Source organism: Crocodylus porosus, unplaced genomic scaffold (genome assembly GCF_001723895.1).
Source record: "Crocodylus porosus isolate Cpor-Errol unplaced genomic scaffold, CroPor_comp1, whole genome shotgun sequence".
NCBI lineage: Eukaryota > Metazoa > Chordata > Crocodylia > Crocodylidae > Crocodylus > Crocodylus porosus.
Genome location: NW_017728947.1, coordinates 53,344,226 through 53,362,138, shown reverse-complemented (window position 1 = coordinate 53,362,138; position 17,913 = coordinate 53,344,226). Strand labels below are relative to the sequence as shown.

Genomic DNA, 17,913 nt, shown 5'->3' with positions numbered 1-17,913 from the left:
CAGGATGGAACCTCATTTATTTTAATGGGACTCGGATCAGATATAAGTTTCCACTCTGTAGATCATATTTCAAAATTACACAAGGGAAACAGATACAAGATATGACAATGTAATCTCTGTTCTCAAGTGTTAATCTCTTCAGAAAATCTCCTGAAAAGGCATGTTTGTTCATGTGGATGTTTCTGTATATAGATTCATGATATATATGATGATGTTATCCAAGTGATAAACTGTAGAACTATATTTGGTGTGTTTTTTACTTTGACTACACCTTTGACTACATTGCCTGCACTCTATTTCTGCTGGAACTAATTTTGACATGCCACTACTTACAGCAGCTTCAAATAGTTTAAAAAATAGCATTCCCTTCCCCCACTAGATGTGTCCTTAATCCTTTTAAAACCTTACTGGTCTGAAGTGCAGCCTAGGTATGCTTCAGCTGTAGATTAGAAAAAGGCTTTATCTCTTCTAAGTGCTCAAAATTGAGCATGTACAGAGATGGAATGGTTTATACTAGAAGGGTTTCATCAACACCACTTTATAGTTAGGGAGACCATATGGGACAATGTGAAAATTGGGACCCTGCCCCCTAGCCCTTATCCCAAGTCATCAGAACTGCTACAGGCAGAGGCAGGGGCAGGGCAGCATGGTATAGCTCTGGTATTACTATTCAGGCAGCTGAGAGTCAATGGACTGTTAATGACCCATTGCTCTTTACTTCACAAAGGTTAATAGTCATCTCCCCTTTTCAATGGTCATTCCACTAATCAAGCTAATCTATTTTAGAGGCAATTTTGCTATCTGCTAGGCCTTTCACAGCTCAGGACACTCCACCTCCTCACCAGACTGTGCCCTGCACCCAGGGTGCTCGTTTTAATTTTCACCTGCCAGCCAGGACAGGCCTCCAAAATCTGGGACTGTCCCAGCCAAACCAGGATGTAAGGTCACCCTAATTACGGTGATCTTCATACTTCACAAGCAAGCTTGCTAGTCATGAGTGAATAATACAAATATTTCAGTCTCATGCTGATAAATTATGATATGAGAAAAAGTGAGACCACACTATGTAAGGAGTAAGGTAGTACCCCTCAAAATAATTTGTGAGCCCTTCAGTGCAATGGCCAAGCTCCTTTGAAGGATGCCCTGAGGTATGATGAGATAAGCAAGGTGTGAGGAGACAGGCAGGAAAGCACAGGTTCAGGCTTGTCCCTGTCTGGTCAACTCCCTACCCCCACTGCCTGGCCTCTCTGCAAGGGGGTAAGCACTGTAATATATGTTACTTTTTGAAATCAGATGCCACCCAGTTTACAAAATTTCTGGAGAACTGACTTGAGTCTAATGAGGGTGCCTTGAGTCCAAAAAGGTTGAAAACCACTGCTTTAGTGATTTGCTCAATGTCCTGTTACTTAGAAGTTGGCAGAAACCAATAAGAAAAAACATATGAAAATAGCTAGACTTTCAGTGTTTTTGTAGTGTCCATAAGCAACTGGGTTTATGTGGTTTCTTCATGCTACTGCTACCTGAAGAGCAAAACAAACAACTGTTTATAATTTATGTGTAAAATATGTCTCATTTAAATGCCTGCATTATGACAGTTCACCAATAGTAGTGATGTCATTGACTTGAGGCAGTCACGACTGTACCCACCATTTTGAAAAGGAGGAACTGGTTGCAACCAAAAAAGAATTGTTCTAGACAGCTGAGGTCCATGCAGTGTCACTGTGCACTGTCATAGGAGCATAGGACTGAAAGGGACCTCCTAGGTAAAGTCCAGTCCCCTGTTTTCCTAGGCAAACACAATTTGAACTGAGAGGCTGTAATCCTCCTGTTTCATATTATACTTCCAAGTGCTTTTCCTTAGTATTATACCTCTCAGACTAGCTAAAGCTATAGGTCATTCCACATGATCATGTTTATTGTGGATTTTTTTAAATGTATACCTTCTGTCACTGCAAACAACATTACCACAGTTTATCCATCGGTAGTATAAGAGTGATGAAGCTGTGAGGCTCCAGAAATTATCTGAGAAGCAAGAGTTTCTCAGGGTGATTTTTTTTTATTGGACCAACTATGTAGTAGGGAGAAAATTAGACAAGCTTTCAAATGCAAAGCATTCTTTGTCCTGGGGACATGATAATAATGATGGATGGATATGGACGCAGGTTATGGAAGGCAGCATAGCAGCTAGCCAAACAGTTCAGCAAGAACTCTTACCTAGACATTAGCTATACTGGTTGAGTGTAATGTGGTTGGGGGGGGGGAACCACATTCACTGATAAGTGAGTGTGGGGCTCGAGCTGAATGTAGAGGTTGGATGTATACTGTTTGCATCTTCTCCCCCACTCCTCCTTCCCCACAATTACTGTAATAGCTAGGGTTACCATATGTCCAAGTCTTCCCAGACATAACCTCTTTTTTGGACCCCTGTGCTGCGTCCGGGTGGGTTTTAAAAATAAGAGGAAATGTCTGGGTTTTCTGCTCTCCCAGGCTGACTGCTTGGGGCTGGGAGAAGCAGGCAAGCTGACTGGATGTTGGGGGAGTCACATGCTCCCCATGTGGGCTCCAGCAAGGAAAAGAGGGATAGAGGGCACAGTGCAATGCAGGAGCTCCTTGGGCAGCAGAGTTGGAGGGGCAGGGGGCTGTGGGTCGGGAGTCAGGGGCACCAACAGCGCTAGGGGGTAGGGGCTGTGGGTCAGGAGTGAGGGGCATGGGGTACAGAATGGGTGACTGTGGGTTGGATGTGCAGGGCATTGGCAGTACCATGGGGCTGCAGGCCAGGAGTGAAGGGCACCAGCAAGGGGTGGGAGCAGGGTACTGCTGTTTTGGAGTAAGGGGCACTGGCAAGGTTGGGATCAGTGGGTCTGGACTGAGGGGCAGCAGCAGGGCTGGGGGGCATGTGGCTTGTCAGTCAAGGGCAAGAGAATGGGCATGGGCAGAGCACCAGCACGTCACTGCCAGTCCCCACCATCATATTCCTCCTCCCTCCCCACTGCCTCCGCCCCATCCCGTCCCATGACAGACAACCTCTTTTTTGGAGCTGGAAATATGGTAACCCAAGTAATAGCACTATGTATGACCATACTAAACAGTCAGCTTATTGTTGTTGCAGAAAGAGGAATGTAAAAGCATGAAGATCGGAAGTGGGTTAGTAGCAAAATGCTTAACAGGTGAAGCTAAAGGTGCTATGGGTGACCTTGCGAACAACCAAATCAGACCCTGAGAAGACTCCCACCATTTTTATGTTTCAAATGAAACCAGGTACTCAGCAGCCAAACACTGATGATATGGTATGATTTTAAGTTTACAAGCACTTAGTTAATGCAAGTAGTATAAAATGCAGGGTGCAGAACATCTGGAACTCCTGACTCAGGAGATATCAAGAGGCCTGCTATGGAGATCCTCCAAGTGCTGACAGGAGGGAAGCTGCTGGTCTTACCTTGACTTGTCTTTGTACTATGAAGTAGAAAGTCTCATTCCAGATAGGGTTTTTGCAGTTAAAGATAGTTCTAGTCCGGGCTTCCTGAACAGAAGCTGTTGGTAGCCACAGGCACACATAACAATCAGTTTGGCTCACTGTATATAAAAGGTGTGTAGCAATTAGGTTTGTGAATATTGAGCTTTTTATTTCAGTTGTCTAACTGAAAAAATTATTATTTGCAATAGACTCAAAAATAGTGTTTGACTTAAAACATTTAGGGTGTGAGCACAGGAATATGCATGTAGCCCCCTCAAAAGGGCAGAAGCTAGTACCACTCTAATGGCTATGTGTGAACAACCTGAGAATGATCCAAATGCAGCAAACCTGCTCCATTTCTCAGCTGGTTCACACAACAGTTAGAATGTACCAGTGCTGCCCTTTTAAAATATTTCCCTTTGAAAATGTTGTTTTGAATATATTGAAAATATTTAAATGAAATAGTTCGGTGAATTTTTTAAACATTTATTTCAGGTTAAATGATTTGTTGGATTCCATCAAAGTTTCCAGTAGGGCTGTGCAAAACAGCACTGTTCCACTTCGACTGCAGTTTCAACATTTTGATGGAACAGTGTTTCATTTCGAGTTTCATTTTGTTTCATTTCATTTCATTTTGAAAGCACTGTTCCGTTTCATTTCTTCTAAACTATTTCGCTGTTTAGAGACTATTTCGATATTTCGCCCATAAGCTATAATGGGAAAGCACAAAGCTGCCTATTACTTTGTCGTTTCTTGCCTGATTTGGATGAAACATGCAGAGACGGTAGCTGTTTCTGAAGGCATGAAGCCTGCCAAGTTTCAAAGAGATAGATGCAGAGGTTTCTGGTAAACTGCACCTCAGGGGGATGACGAGGAGGAGCCGGGGAACAGGAGCAGCCTCCTGTGATCCAGCAGGCAGATTGGGGGCCTGCACCTCCAGGAGGACTGTGGGGCTCTTCTGGACTCCTCCCAGGGGTGCGGGTGGGCCCCCAATGTGCCCGTCAGATCACAGGAGACTGCTCCTGCCGCCTGGGGCCAGTGGCAGCACCAATCTTCCCAGGCAACAGAAGCAGCGTCCTGTGATCTGGCAGGCACATCAAGGGCCCACTCCCCCAGGAGGAGCCCAGCATAACCCCGCAGCACTCCCAGGGGTGCAGCCGGGGGGCAGCTGCTGCCGCCTGGGACCGACGCTGGGTGCGGCGCGCACCCAGCACAGATCCATGGAGCTGAGCCCAGTGGAGGGAGGTGGAGTGGGGCCCCAGTGCTGAGCTCCACCTCCCAGCAGTTCGCAGTCCTGTGGAACTCAGCCCGGTGGGGAGAATCTCAGCATAGCACTGGGGATGTGCTCCGCCTCCCTCCACCAGGCTCAGCTCCCAGAGGCTCGCAGCCCCATGGAACTGAGCCCCGTAGGGGGAACCAGAGTGCAGCCCTGGTGCTGAGCTCTGCCTCCCTCCACCAGGCTCAGCTCCCAGCAGCTTGCAGCCCCATGGAATGCAGCCCAGTGCTGGGAGGTGTAGTGCAATACCAGTTTTGCCCACCTTCCAAGCTGAGCTCCATGGGGCTAGCAAAGCCGATCAGAGCGCAACCCAGTAGCAGGCAGCGGGCAGAGCCAGTGCTGTGTTCCTATCGGCTCCACCAGCTGAGCACAGCCCAGCGATGGGAGGCAGGGAGAGCCAGGGCTGCGCTCCCTGCTGGGCTGAGCCACATAGGGCTGCAGAGCAGCTCGGAGAGCAGCCCTGGCTCTCCCTGGCTCCCACTGCCTGGCTTCTTTGAAATTTGAAATGTTTTGAGTGCCCTCGTTTCAACACTCTTCGTTTTCTTTTGATTTCACCATTTCAAGCTCAAAACCAGTCAAAACAGCATCGAAATGAAACAGCCAGCAAAGCTTCGCACAGCCTTAGTTCCAGCTCCGAAAAGTGTATTTCTCAACAAATTGACTCTTTACCAAAAATAATTTTAAAAACAATTTACTAGTTGTAAATGTAATACTGAGATTATTACTAATGAAAAGACAAATACACAAGAGAAACAAAAAAAGAGTACAGCAACTGGTTTCTCACAGCACCTTCAAACTTGCATCCTACCCAGAGAGGAATGGAAGTGTGGGAAGCTGACCAATTGAAAGAGTTGTTGCTTCTGAAATTGAGAGAAAGTATACTCTTTCTTGTTTAAAAAAGGGAGGGGGAGGAAGAAATTTTCTTTTTTTATTAAAACTACTGTTTGTTTTCTCAACTACTGGTAATCTAAAATAATAGAGGTGGTTTGTCCTGTTAGTCTGAAGTCAATCGAAGTGGGCAAGGTGACATCTTAGGGCATTTATACACATGCTCCAGGAGTGTGTGTTGAGGGGAGGGGCATGCTTTAATTAGAACAGTTCCAAGAGCCCCTCTAATAAAAGTGCCCAGAGCATCTTGTATATCAGCACACCTGCACTTCCAAAGGGTAGCAGGGGTACTATTTATCAAGCTTGCTGAATCAGCTTTAGATAAAACACCCCCACCTCCATTTTGAAATGTGGGGATGCTGATACATGAAATGGTGGAGGCTGCTGGAGTGTGGTAATTACCATGCTGTAATTACAGCGTATCTGTATCAGAGCAGCCTCTCTGCTCGTGTATAGGTGTCTTATGGCACCTTAGAGACTATCTGGTTCAAAACTGGCATAAAGTTTTATAAACTCATGCCAGCTCTGAACCAGTTAGTCTCTAAGGCCACATCCACAAGAGCATAGATGTTTGTTTCCCTGGGGACAAGAATCAGTGGCACACTTTATGCTACTTGTCCCCAGAGAACGCCTCTGCCACATGTCCTCTAAAATATGACAGGTTACACCGGGTGGGGTAGGGGAGGCTAGTACAGTTGCTGGCCCCAGCAGCCTTACCTCAGGTTCTGGGGGCCTCAGGGAGCAATCTCTTGCCACCAGAGCCCTGGCCAGCAGCTGGAGTGTGGTGCTGACCGAGCAGGCTCTGGTTTTGGGCAGTGCACACTGTCCCCATGTGCACTTTTTTCTCATGGATTTTTTTGATACCAGGTTCAAAAAAAAAACCTCACACTGCTACCTTGTAGCACAGAGAACACCTGAATGTGTGGTGCTGCAGATGAGGCTGCAATGCTACATACCACACAGCCGCACTCATCTGGACATGGCCTAAGGTGTCACACCTTACATTACCTTCTGCCTGACTTAGTCTTACATTCTTCCTATTTCAAAATATGAAATATAGATATAAAACCCCTATCCACCCCAAAAACTCTTTATAATAAGGTGTTACTTTATAAAAAAATATAATGAGGTATAATACAAAGAAACTAACAGCAATTCAGAGTACATGTAATAACTGATAACCAATTGATAATCAATTGTAGTTTGAATAGTTTCAGAAATACAAGGAAGCTGTAGGAAAAGCAGAAATACTCACAACAATCTGCCTTACGGAGATTCCTCATCCTGATAACTTTCACAGTGAGCAAGCACAATGGTGTTCCTTCTTGCTGCAAGCCAATGGAAAAAAAATTAATGACTAGGGAAATATGGAGATAATTGACGCTGTGTATTTCATTACATAGCAGAGATGAAGAAATAGAAAAAATAAATATCTAACAAATATAGTTAGTATAGTAAGCAATCAGTGCAAATAAAAATATTCCATAGATGAGTTTCACTGTAATTTCTGTACTGAAATACTTCCTCATGCCTAGACAGCACCCGATGATAACTGACAATCAAAAGCTCATGTTCCCTCTTCTTGTTCAGCTATGTTTTTAATATGATTGGATTTTTTAAACCAATTTCATTTGAAGAGGTTATTTTTAATTGCAGTTTCTAAGGAATGGAAAAAATACCTAAAAAGTATTATTTCAAGAAAAGCAAAATATCAACCTTGTAAAATCCAGCTGTTTGCAGTGAATGCTATAACCGCATACACATTAAAATTCTCCCAGGTTTGTTCTCCTGGTAGAAAAACTGACTCAGAGCTATGTGTACAGATATTTGATTGCCAAGGCCCTGAAAAGTAGACACCTTTCAGTGCCGACACTGTGCAGCAGGGTGTGGGAGGAAAGGGCTGTACACACATCACCAGGCTTCTTTAGTCTGCCTGGTGACAGGCAGAAGTAGTGCATAGGACAGCCCTAATTGGCTGACCCAGATTACCCATGGTCAGGCTGTGTTTTCCTGCAGCATAATATGAGGATTCTAAAGGCAGCATGTTCTGCTCCCTGCTGGAGCAGCAGAGTCCAGCAAAACAGTGGCCCCTTAGAGGGGAGGGGAAGATGTTGGAAGACTGTGTTCTCTTCTGAGATGAGCCACAACACATACGGATATTTGATCTTCCAGAAGAAACTCTGGCTGTTTCCCAGCTTACTTTTTTCCTGCAGAAGCCATTTTTATCTTGGGAGAAAAAGCCTGAACATCTGTACATTTGTGGCTTCTCCTGAGAGAGCAGAAACTCTCCCAGGAGAAACTGAATGTCTCTACAAGGTCAATAGGATTGTCTTCTCAATTCTCAGGTGGAGGACAGCTGATCAGAGCCCACCATTTTCCACTGTGTTGAATAGAAAATGGATGAAAATAATGTGCTTCTTCCTTGAGTAAGGATAGCTACCTTTTTGCCTTCTCCCTCACATTATGGATCATCATCTGAGCACTTATTCATGGGTTAACAGCATCATTTGTAGAGTTCTGCAATGCAGGGATCCTCAGTTCGAGAGGATCCCTGCCAACCATTTCTACCATTTTAAATCATGTTGATTCACGTACCACCAGATGTTTTGTTTGCCCCTCTGAGTGCAGTCATGTGTGCATACATATACATATGCATGCACATACTTGTTCACTTTGCTTTGTGTCTGAGTTTAAAGCCCAGCATATCAAAGCAAAACTCACTGGGAGGTTCCATCTTTAAGCTGATTCTGGGTAAAATCCACATGTTGCCATAGCCTCAGATAAAATGGCTGACTTTTAACTTTGCAATAAGGCAAGTGTCTTTCAGCATTAGTTATTATTTATATTAAGGTACCACCTACCAACTCCAATTGATGTCAAGGCCCCACTCCATTAAGCAATGTTCAAACATGCAATGAGAAAAAATACATCCCCTGAAGATCCGCCAGTCTAAATAAAGAAGACCAGATACTTGGAAGAAGAAAGGAAATTCTATGGGAAATTGGCTCCATGGTCGGAGGGTGATGGTTGATGGAAGTCAATCGTCATGGTGCCCTGTGACCAGTGGGGTCCCACAAGGCTCTGTCCTCGGACCTGTATTGTTCAACATCTTCATTAATGATGTGGACATTGGAGTCAGAAGCAGACTGGCCAAGTTCACTGATGACACCAAACTTTTGGGCAAAGCATCCACACCTGAAGACAGGAGGGCGATCCAGGCTGACCTGGATAAGCTCAGCAAATGGGTAGACGAGAACTTGATGGTGTTTAACACTGAAAAATGCAAGGTTCTCCACCTTGGGAGGAAAAACCTGCAGTATCCTTAAAGGCTCAGCAGTGCTACGCTGGCTAGTACTACAGAAGAAAGAGACTTGGGGGTCATCATTGACCACAAGATGAACGTGAGCCTGCAATGTGATGCTGCGGCTAGTAAAGTGAGCAAAACACTGGCTTGTGTCCATAGATGCTTCTCAGGCAAATCCCAGGACGTCATTCTACCCTTGTACTTGGCCTTGGTGAGACCGCAGCTGGAGTACTATGTCCAGTTTTGGGCTCCACAATTCAAAAAGGATGTGGAGAAGCTTGAGAGAGTCCAGAGGAGAGCCACATGCATAATCAGAGGTCAGGAAAACAGACCTTATAATGACAGGTTGAGAGCCATGGGGCTCTTTAGCCTGGAAAAGCGCAGGCTCAGGGGTGATCTGATGGCCACCTATAAGTTTATCAGGGGTGACCACCAGTATCTGGGGCAACATTTGTTCACCAGAGCGCCCCAAGGGATGACGAGGTCGAACGGTCACAAACTCCTGCAAGACCGTTTCAGGCTGGACATAAGGAAGAATTTCTTTACTGTCCGAGCCCCCAAGGTCTGGAACAGTCTGCCAGCGGAGGTGGTTCAAGCACCTACATTGAACACCTTCAAGAGTAAATTGGATGCTTATCTTGCTGGGATCCTATGACCCCAGCTGACTTCCTGCCCTTTGGGCGGGGGGCTGGACTCGATGATCTTCCAAGGTCCCTTCCAGCCCTAATGTCTATGAAATCTATTGTCCCTATTTTACGGAGAAAGAACTGAGCCATAGAGAGATTTAAGTTGCTTACCCAAAGTCCCCTAGGATGTATACTGAAAACTAAGAAATAGTCATCTCCTGAGTTCCAGTCAGTGCCTTAATTACAAAACCACTCTTCTTTCCACATCTGTAGGGTTTTGGAAATAAGTTTCACATACTTAAGAAACAGAAGTCACAAGACTTTATAGCCTTTTTCCCTTGTTTGTTTGTTTTTCAGTTTGGTTCTTTTCCTTTTCTTTCTAAAGTTTCTGCTGCAAATGCAAAGAAAAAAATAAAGAAAATGGCCTCATGGTCTGCTGCAACAGCCTGTAGATTGCTCTTTTGCCCCCTGGGTGCAGGGAAAACTGCTTTTTTGAAGTGTACCTAGACTTCACTCCAGCTTTCTGTTGCCTTCCTCTCAGTTCTGAGACATATTAACACAGTAAATCATTTCTACCACTCACATGTAGCTGATGGAACAAATGTTGGTACAGCATCAATTGTATCACAATATCATATTTCTTACATAGGATCATTTTATTACCCAGGTCTCTATGACTATCACAATTATAACTTACTTCACTGCTGCAATACCTAAGTTTGTACTCCATTGGTATTAACAGCTTCAATACCGCACGATGTGGGTGGTACCCAGGCCCTTACCAACATACATTCCACTGAAATTCTGAAAATCCTTTGCAGGGTTCCATATAAAGGATGAAATGGTGTCATCCCTTGACATCGTTGTGTCCTGTCTGCCTCTATTATAATGTTGGAAGCAGTCTCAGTATCTCCTCAACAATTCATAAAGCATGTAAAGCTTCTGTTCAGCATGAATTGCTTTTAAAAATCTCTCTCCTATCTCCTGTTCTAGCTAAAACTCTTATCTTCTTTGTCTAAATAACTTCCGCTTAGAAAATTATTCAAGGTAGCAGCTCTCCCACTCCACACACGGGTTCACAAGTTCTGTGAAATTTACTGAGCTGAAACTTCCAAGCCAGCTTTTGTTACTACCATTTTTATTTCAGTGAGCACAATCCTTTAAGCAAATTCTCATGGGCCCAGCCTTAGTAAACACAGTGTAACTGAAAAACACACAAAGTAATTACTAACCAAATTTGGAAGGATTTGCACTGCCCTGATCTAAGATATCACTGCTCGAATCCCAACTGAATTCAGGATTTCCAAATGTCATTTTATATACTCCTTGAAAGTACATAGGAGCCACGAAAAATCACATGCTAAATCGTAATTCTTCAGTAAGGAATTCCAAAGGTGTTCCAATGATGTAAGTCCTAGAAGCTAGATTTAATCCACTAGGAAGAAATCTCATATACAAAGCTCTGACATGCTTCCTGTCCATCTGCAGATTCAGCTAATCATAAGTAATTTCAGGGACTCAGTACTTGGTTGGTTAAGGTAATTTAATGAATGGGGTTTAAATTTCTTAGAAACTGTGAAACATCTTAGAGAAAGAGCTGCTTTAATCAAAATGAAAGAGTGCCAGAATATCACTTAAATAAGGGTCTGGGGTTGCAATTGAACTAAAAACTAGAGGGAAAGCCAACAGGACTGAGGAGCACATAAGTCAGACAGAGAAATATGTTAAAGATGTTTGTAAGAAATGGTTTCTTTGTAAATTCCAATATAAGAGTAAGAGGTATGTCAAAACTAAATTAGTGGCATAACAGGATTAGAACTGAGAAGAAAATCTGTGAATTTATCGGTGCAATGAAGAAAAGAATTACAAACAGATATCTGGTCAAGAATAAAAGACAATAATTATGCAAATGTATGACATATAAAAGCAAAAATAGGTTAAATAGTCCTGCAATGATTAGAACCTTTCACATACAACTAGTTGTAGAAGACCCACTGAGCTAGCCTGGTTAAGAAACACCACATACTGTAGCCAACAATGTATTTTTTATTATTATTAGAGCCATTAAACCCTCCACCACATTATTGTATTCCACAAGAAAAAGAGCTGAGGTTATCAACAAGTTGCACAAGCAGCCACGGTACAAAATTAGCAAGCTTTGTAATGGCTAAAGCAAAGCTGATGTTTTTAACCCTGATGTTAGGCAGAAAAGATGCAACGAATTATTACCTTGTATTAGCATAAGTGAAACATGAATGGGGGTGAGTAAAGGTAAAATTTAAGCCAGTGGACATGATAAAATTGTCATAAAGCATGTTTATATATAAGATTAAGTAAAGCTAATAAAGGGTAAGGACATAAAGAGTATAGTTGGACATGCCGTCAAGATTGTTGAAGTGACTTGCCACAAGGTGCTGTGCTGCTGCTTTGATACCAGATGACACTGCTCTGCTCTGCCTGTCCTTCAATATTTGCCTCTGAGATGGATCTTCAGTTAAGGTCCAGTTGCTTAGTATTTTTTTCCAGACAACTTTTTTTTTCTTTTACTGACTTTATGGACAGGCATTTTGGGGATTTTTTTTACAATCTGACCATAAATTCATGGACAGTTCACAACTCTACCTTTATGTTCCCAGTTCAAGTAACCAAGTAAGCATGACAGCTAGGTTGAAAAAGATTTGATTCAGTGCAAGTACTGAATAAGCCTAAGGCTCAAGGCTTTAACAATTCTGTCATTCCCAAACCATCACCTCCTTATAGTTCCCCTCCCCTGCCTACATTGGGCAGATGGGATGATCCTGTGTGCAAGAATGAATGAACGCTGATCCAACATCAATTCCAAAAATACACAAAAGCCCATGGCAGAACATTTTGCCCACCCTGGGTCTTCCATCACCGCCCTCAGAGTAGCTGTTCTTAAAAAACAAAACTTTTAAAACCAACTCAAATGTGAAATTGTGAAAGAAGAAATCAGCATGGTCTCTGTTGTTCGGGAGGGGGAGGGGTGTTCAGGTAGTCTCTTGCTCTCTGCCATTCTCAGTGTTCAGGCTACTTGGATCTGTGTGCTCCAGGAGGCCACTGCTAGCATGCAGCCTCCTGAAACTCAGGTGCAATGCAGAAACGAAAAATAAAGACTCAAATTCATGTTCAGTGGTGAAAGTCTCAGAGAGGTTTGTCACTAGCTGGTCTATTTAGCAATTAGCCCAACTCAGTAGAACTGCCTGAGACAATGATAGCAATGCCATGAATAAATTATGTTCCCCTGGGTCAATACAAAGGAACAATCCTTGCTGCACCTATATTTATACTCAAAAAAACCAAATTTTTGTTCCAATTTTTATCTGTTTTTTTTCCAAAATTGCTATTTTTACTCTTCTTTTTTCCAAGCTCTTCACTTACCTCTTTACTTTCTTCATTTACCTCCGTTCCTTTTTTGTACTAGCCTCCCTGCTCATTGGTATGTATTTCTTTTTCTACATCTCTTACCAGGTCATTCAGTGGTAACTGAGGCTTGTTCTCCCCAAACTCTTTCCTGGATCCTTATTTTAACCATGGCTTAGCATAATCAGAAGTCCCCCACAGTCTCAACAGAGACTATAGATTCTTACTCCAATACCTGAACTAGTTATTACTAATACCTTATGTACCACTGTGATCATTACATTTTTAGGCACAAATAGTTTCCTACTATAGGTTTGTACAGCTTCTAGCATGTTAAAATCTTGAACCTGTATGGGGATCTTTCTCTACTACCATGATCCAAATGATACTTAACTAGTTAAGGAAATGGTGCTTTATTCATCCTTATATAATATAAGCTTTTCCTGTTCAGGCTCTGCCATATTTGTGTTATGTAGCAGACTTATTTCTTCATTATTCATCTGATCTGAATACTTAGATTATATTAGCAATAAATCTGATACAGTACTTAAATTATAGTGACTTTGAATCTGGTGGCCTTAAATTAAGTCAGCTGGTCAGTAAATATAGCATACTCTCATGCTTTTGTAACTTGCAATGTATTTGAAAGCCATAATTTCTATGACAGTGGACTTTGATGATATGTTGGTACAAATGTCATGCTGAATATGCAGTGATTTATTCCCTCCTAACATAATAATTGAATGAACTGTTAGTGATAGAAATAGCCTTTAATAAAATAATTTCTTGTACTTTTATGGTACTTTCCATCAAACATCTAAGTGATCCATAAAATGTAATTATTTAAGGCTCTCAACCATTTGAGTTCTCTTAAATTAGTAGTATTAATAAGTATATACATTTGTCAGAATATGTTCTGTCTCATACTTTTTAGGAACTGGAACTGATACATTTTACCCTTCAATAAAGCTCTTGAAATAGATTGCTGTTTGTGTGCATTGTATGAATTACATTACAAGAAATTAACATTTTTTAGAAGTCCTCAAGTAAATGGTGAGAATGTAAGGTCTTAATCCAAAAAAATACTTTTTTCCATGCTGTAAAAATACACCCAATATTTTCTCTGTAGGAGGTGAGGTAGGACATAGAGCACCCAGAGAGAAAATAATTTTATATTTTAAAGATTTTATTTTCTGTATCAAAACCAAAATTTGGCAACCAGGTAGATGGTAACATGAATTAGTCATATTGCCTATTCTATATTTTCTATAATCCTCATAAGCATTGTTTCACCTTAAAAAATAGACAGTGCCAGCCAAGAGGAATGCTTGGCCACAAAAACCTGATTACTTTTTAGTCCATGGAGTTTCCATGCCTGGAGACCACCTGACAGACTGTTAAATGACTTTAAAAATTGATCAGGTACCTTTAGTACCTGAAGTTCTCATTTTATTCCCCCCCAAGAGACAGATCCACTAAAAGCTTGATGTGTACCTACAAGCTAGATATCACAATTTCTAATTTGGCAAAATTATCCCCTTCTTCCTATTCTGAATCTCCAAGCCATATTGATTATGTTATGCTAATGTAAACAATCCATCCACAAAAAATCCACATTTCTGTTCTCTAACTTCTGAAAATTATCATTCCCATAGTAATAAAACAAAAGCCTAGAAGAGAGACGGCTGGTGAGGGATTGATTCCAGGAAGCCCTAGCACTCTTCATCTCCCACCAATAGCTCATAAATTATGTCTATTGTTTAGTACCTTATATTCAGAGCTACATGGCATCACATAATGTCCCCACTTAGTCGCCACCTTTCCAGATGTATTTGCTTGGGTGTGCAGGACCTGGAAAGAAAGCAGTGAGAATGGCTAATAATCATACCAGGCAATATGCATTCAATTTTCTGTTCAATTTTCATTACAATTCTAACTTGTAATGCTTTGTGTTGAAACCAATACTTGCATATATACTTCATTAATCCCCCAAAAGTGAAGCTATTCTCCCTTGCACCAGGCCACCTTCTAACTTGCATTCTTCTAACTACCAGTACCCTTTCTGGGTACACAGGAGGTACAAAAATGGCAGGGGGTTAAGTATTATTCCCTGCTAGTTCTGCTTATTTACAAAGCTGCTTTTCATAAACTTTCTCAATATTTAAAGCAAAACTCTCAATGCCTATGCTTTGCTACATCTCAGGACAATGGAACAATATTATTCTTACCAAAGGTGAATTGGCTGAGGATCCCATGGCTGCCTCACTCTCACACCTCTGGAAGGTTACATATATCTGAGCACTGGATGCCACACCTCGGGAGTGCTCTTGAAACTTATTTACCGCATCTGAGATGACTGAAGTGGCTGAGCAGGTGTTTTACTAATTGACTCAATGCCCCACCTCTTCCTGATTTCAAAAGCACAAGTAATGCTTTACCATTTTCTTATTCCTATATGAGTAAATCTACTGGGCCAATGTTTATTTCTTAATTCAGTTTTCAGAGAACTGTCTTAAGAGAAATATAACTTGGTCAATTTATAAACGGGATTATACAATGTAGTTAACTGTGTTAGGAAAGGACTTGGTCCAATAGCCCAGGAAGATCCAGTTTTCCTGAGTGGCTCTACCACTAGCACCCTGAAGGAGACCACCCACTGGAAGACTGCCAGGCAGCCCACTGGCAGAAACCTGGCCACCTTCCTGAGCAGCTTACTGAACAGCTCAGCAGAGGTTGTGGGGACTTTATCTCGCTGTGGAGCCAAGCCCACAATACCATGCACCACCTCAGGAAGTGCGCTGCTGTGCCTCGACCTGATCCAAGGAGCATCCAGAAGTGGGAGTCTCGTTGCTCCCAGCCCCCAATGCCAGCCACATCACTGTGACCTCATGCCTGAGGATCTGCCTAAAAATGTTCCTACAGGATGTCATTTAAGCCAAGTACACGCTGGCAACCTGAAAGCAAAACCCAAAGGAGGTAAGATCTCCAAGCTCACCTGACTCAACTGCCTGCCGCTCAAAGGTGCTGTCCGGTATGGGAACCATGGCAGGAGTGCCAAAGAGGCAGCTATGAATCAGAGGCCCTTCCCTACAAGTTATGTGCCTGAAAACTCCACACCAGAGAATGGGAGCTCTGCCACAGTGCTGTCCAGGACCAGCTGGTGAACACCATCCCAGCCTCAGCTGGGACCGTGTCCATCAACCAAACCAGCCCAGGCTGCAGAAGACAACTGTACCTGGACATCATTGTAGCTGAAAAGAACAAGGGCACCATGATCCCATCGCACCTATAACTGTCTGTCAGTGGCCTTACTATAATACAAATACTTGTGCAGTTTGCTCTTATCATTAAAAGGTCTGAAATGTAGCATTTCACCAAGCTGGAGGGGAGTAGTAGATATGCTGGAGTGTAAAGCTAGGATTCAGAGAGACCCAGACAAATTGGAGGACTGAACTCAAAAAAATCTCTGGAGGTTCACTGAGGACCAGTGCAAAGTCCTGCACTTAGGATAGAACAATCCCACACACGGGCACAGGCTGGGGTTTGACAGACTAAGCAGCAGCTCTGCAGAAAAGGACCTGGGGGTTACAGTGGACAATAGCTGAATATGAGCCAGCAGTGTGCTCTTGTGGCCAAGACGACTAATGGCATCCTGGGCTGCATTGGTAGGTATGTTGCCTGCAGGTCAAAGGAACTGATTATTCCCCACTATTCAGCACCAGTGAGGCAACGTCTGGAGCATTGTGCTCAGGTTTAGGCCCCCCCACTGCAGACAGGATGTGGACAAATTGGAGAGAGCCCAGTGGGAAGGCAACAGAATTGATTAGGGGACTGGGGGACGTAACTTATAAGGAAAGGCTGAGGGAACTGGGTTTATGTAGACTAGAGAAGACTGAGAAGGAAAGTAATAGCAGCCTTCAGCTATTTGAAGGGTGGTTCGAAAGAGGATGGAGCAGAACTGTTCTCAGTGCTGGCAGATGACAGAACAAGGAGCAACAGTCTCAAGTTACAGCAAGGGAAGTTTAGGTTAGATATTAGAAACAACTTGCTCACACGGAGGGTAGTGAAGTACTAGAACAAGTTACCCAGAACGGTTGTGGACTCTTCATCCCTGGAGGTTTTTAAGGCCTGGGTAGACAAAGCCTTGGCTTGGATGATACAGTTCCTGAGGTTGCCACTGCCAAGGGTGGGGTGGGTCTCTGTGTCCTATGCGGACAGCTGGGTGGACGTGGCTGGGCTGGGGGTGGGGTGGCATATGCCCCCCCTCACCCCTGGCACAGCTGGAGTGGGGCAGAGCCAAGCAAGGAAAGAGCAGATGCAGCCTGCCCACTGTGAGCTCGGGTCTCTCTGCTCTGCTGCCTTTGCCCTGGGAGCCCCATGCCACCTGTGCACCTCCTGCCTGCCTGGCAGTGGGAGACACAACTTGCTGCCTCTACTGCTGCTGAGTGGGCAGGGGGGCATGGCTGGTGCGGGACTCCCAAGGGGAAGGTAGCAGAGTGGAGAGTCCTGAGCCAACAGCCCACATCCACCCTGCACACAAAGCTAGAGGGGCAAATGGGGGGCAATCCCCTTTCCCCTCTGCATACCCATGGCTCTGTCCTGCTCCCTACCCTGGCCCCAGATCCTATGCACTGCCCAGGCTGGCCAGCATCCCCAGCCCCTACCCCACTCCCACCCTCACCATGGGGGCCTCAATCTGCCCCACACCCAACTCCTTACCTTCAGGGAGCTGCTCTCCACAGTGCCTGGCTGTTTTTCTGGCCACATGCTTGCATGTAACAGTGCACATGCACACAGCACCCTCTGTGTCTTGCTTCTGGCAGCCCCAAGCAGGACCCCTTGCAAGCTAGAATGCTGCCCACCTGCAGGAGGAAACCCACCATTTCTCAAGGGAACCCAGGCATCTGAGGGGGCCCATGTGTTAATCTGCCTATGAAGAAGGGGCTACCAAGGGAAAAAGTTGGGGTGAAGCAGAGAACAAAGA

General features: G+C 43.7%; 1 protein-coding gene across 1 annotated transcript in view; it reads right to left on the bottom strand.

Moving 5' to 3' along the window:
• Positions 1–17,696, bottom strand: part of LOC109320785 (cytosolic phospholipase A2 epsilon-like) — a 52,386-nt gene extending 34,690 nt beyond the window's left edge. Inside the window, exons 1-4 of the mRNA XM_019551041.1 lie at positions 17,649–17,696; positions 14,697–14,780; positions 6,874–6,946; positions 3,437–3,573 (exon numbers count right to left, since the gene is read on the bottom strand). Coding sequence (XP_019406586.1) covers positions 3,437–3,573; positions 6,874–6,946; positions 14,697–14,780; positions 17,649–17,696 — 342 coding nt within the window. The remainder of the gene's footprint in view (positions 1–3,436; positions 3,574–6,873; positions 6,947–14,696; positions 14,781–17,648) is intronic.
• Between the last annotated feature and the right edge of the window lie 217 nt (positions 17,697–17,913).